Here is a 2,664-nt window from a genome sequence, read left to right as displayed (position 1 = left end):
AGCCTCCTCCATCCCCACGAAGCTGCTGTCGGCCCCCTCGTCCAGCGAGATGGTCTGCGAGCCCCCCACGTTGCGGTCCCCGGCTCCCTGGTCGCTCAGCTTGGTGTAGGTGGAGCTGCGGGTGAGGGATCGGGCTGGGGACCCCCCGGCCGACTCGCCGGCGCCCTCGTCCTTCAGCGCCCCATTCTGTGCCACCTCCATGCTGTGCAGCAGCGTCTCCAGCTTCTTGTTCTGGATGTTGATGTCCACAAAATACTTCTGGAGGCCTTTGTCCTTCTCCAGCAGGTTGTTCTTCACTGTGTCGATGACCTGCTTCAGCTGCTTGATCTCCTTGCGAGCCTCTTTCAGCGCCAGCTGGGCCTCCACGCGGTGGCACTCCTCCTCGATCCAGTCCTCCTGCATCCGTGACAGCTGCGTCTTCAGGTCCTCGATCTCAGCATCCCTGCAGAGACAGGAGGGCACCACCGCGGCGTTGAGGGGGCTGCAGGGACAGCCCTGTCCTCGTGTGCCCAGCACTGGGTTGCAATCAGATCACCCAGTAAAACTCCCAACTGGGAATAAGGGATGGATCCAGTGGCTTAGGGATCCCCAGGAGTGATGCTCAGGGAGCCTTGGAGTGATGCTGAGGGAGCCTCTGAGTGATGCTCAGGGACCCTCAGGAACAATGTTTGGGGACCTCCAGGAGTGATGCTTAGGGACCCTCAGGAGTGACACTCGGGGACCCCAAGGATGGATGCTTGAGGACCCTCAGGACTAATGCTCAGGGCCGCCTGGGAGCACTGTTGGGAGCAATGGGAGCTCAGGGATCCCTAGAAGTGACGCTCAGTCTTTCCCCAGAGGGGCTGCAGTGCCCAGGGCTCCCGAGGGCTGCGTGGGGGTGGGCAGGTGCCCCGGGTGGGCACGTGACAGCTGGCACGGCAGCGGGGCTGTGCCTAAGCCTGAGAGGAGCAGATGGGGATTAGCCACCCTCTGACGCTGAAATTCAGCAAAAGCATGGCAGGGACTTAACCAGGATGAGGGCAGAGCACAGCCACTGCAGGTGGGACGTGGGGCTCTCTAGTCCCCAGATCTGCAGCTCCCAGATTGGACAGGCAGCAGTGCCAGATCCCACGTGCTGGCAATGCCGTGGTACAGCTGTGTCCTCAGTGCCTGGGCACAAGCATGAGGACAAGGTGCCATGCTGGGAACTGAGACACCCAGAAGGACCAGTTCCATTCAGGAGCTGCCACAGCGGGTGGCAATGGCTGGTGCTGGCACCCTGTCCAGCAGCTCCCATGCCATGGGGTCTGTGCCTGCTGCTCCCATGCTCACCTGTCCTGCAGCCGCTCCTGTGTGTCCTTCAGGCGAGCCTTCAGGTGCCGGATGCAGACCTCCTTCTGCTGCAGGGGAGTCAGGTACTGCTCCGGAGTCGGCGGCTTTATCCCATGGTTATCGCTGCAGAGGTTGTACTTGGACGAGCGCCTGCAGGGACACAGATGTCACCCACTGCCAGTGCCAGGGTCAGCACAGGCTTGACCCAGGGATCCTAAGGCCTGCTCTCAGGGTGCAGCCCCATAATACATCCCAAAGGAGCCCTGAGAGCAGGAGGGGCAGGGTGGGTGTCTTTTGTGTTGTGCCTCTGGCAGGACAGACAGGGTGGGTGTCCTCAGTGCTGTGCCCTGGTAGGAGGGTGGGTGCAGCCCCTGGACACACCGGTGCTGCTGTCAGGTGCTGAGCCCTCTGTGGTGCTGGGCACTTTGCTGGGGCATGATCAGAATTGGGGGCACCAAGGTCGCTGTGTGCCCGGAGGGATCTTCCTGGAAACAACTGATGTGGAAGGAGACCCCAGGGTGGGATCAGCCCCGCCAGAGATGGAGGCACAAGATGGGGAATGGAAGGGTTTGGGATGGAGCAGGTCTCGAGATGGTGGCTGTCCTGCCTGCGGGGAGCAAGCCAGGGAATCCAGCATCTGCTCCACGCTGGGCCAGCAGCACTTCTGGACCCTCCTTGTGCCACCACTGGCACTGGGGCAAATGAAGTGACATCTCTGGCCCAAAGCCTGGGACAGTGCAGAGAGCAGGGGCTGGCCAGGGACAGGGCTACAAGGCCAGGCTGGGAGGCACATGGAGAGCTGGGAGCTGCATGAGTGGCTCTGGCATGGCAGTGGGGGGACCAAGCTCCCCGTGTATGGAAGGGAGGCATCCCAAAGCCCCCTGCATGGTGTCCATCAGCCCAGCAGCCTTTAGCCACGTCCAGAAGCATCATGTTAGAAGCATCCATGCCTTAGAAAGCCCCATGGCACCAGGATGGCCCCTGCCCCCGGCCGCAGCACACATGGGATCTGCTCACTATGCCACCCTCGGGCCCCTCACATCCTCCCAGAATGATTCCACCTCTGGGAGCTGGCAGGGGCAGGCAGGAGATGAGCAGTGCACCACGGCCTGCTGTGCCTGCGGGGCTGGGGCTGGTGCCCATCCCACAGCTCGGTGCTCATCCTACAGCTCGTTGCCGGCTATTTGTGCCCCGAACACACCCGGAGCTCCCTGCTGAGAAGCCAGGGGGCCACCAGCTCTTGCCAAACCTTTGCCGGGCAACACGAGGGGATGGAAGCGAAGCTCTTGCCCTCGTGCCTTTGGTCTGGAAGGATCCGGGTGCTCCTCGGAATGCGGGAGTGGCGGGAGGGAG

The 2,664-nt window shown here is 62.3% G+C and overlaps 1 protein-coding gene across 1 annotated transcript in view; it reads right to left on the bottom strand.

Annotated features, from left to right (window-relative positions):
• The window catches only part of SNPH (syntaphilin), a gene marked incomplete at its 3' end in the record, with an annotated part of 29,250 nt that continues 26,586 nt past the window's right edge, over positions 1–2,664 (bottom strand). The window contains exons 4-5 of the mRNA XM_008635964.2: positions 1,312–1,461; positions 1–442 (exon numbers count right to left, since the gene is read on the bottom strand). Coding sequence (XP_008634186.2) covers positions 1–442; positions 1,312–1,461 — 592 coding nt within the window. The remainder of the gene's footprint in view (positions 443–1,311; positions 1,462–2,664) is intronic.

The sequence above is a fragment of the Corvus brachyrhynchos genome, unplaced genomic scaffold, assembly GCF_000691975.1.
Source record: "Corvus brachyrhynchos isolate BGI_N302 unplaced genomic scaffold, ASM69197v1 scaffold10, whole genome shotgun sequence".
Taxonomy (NCBI): domain Eukaryota; kingdom Metazoa; phylum Chordata; class Aves; order Passeriformes; family Corvidae; genus Corvus; species Corvus brachyrhynchos.
Note: the sequence above shows the minus strand (reverse complement) of the source record. Positions and strands in the feature narration are given on the sequence as shown.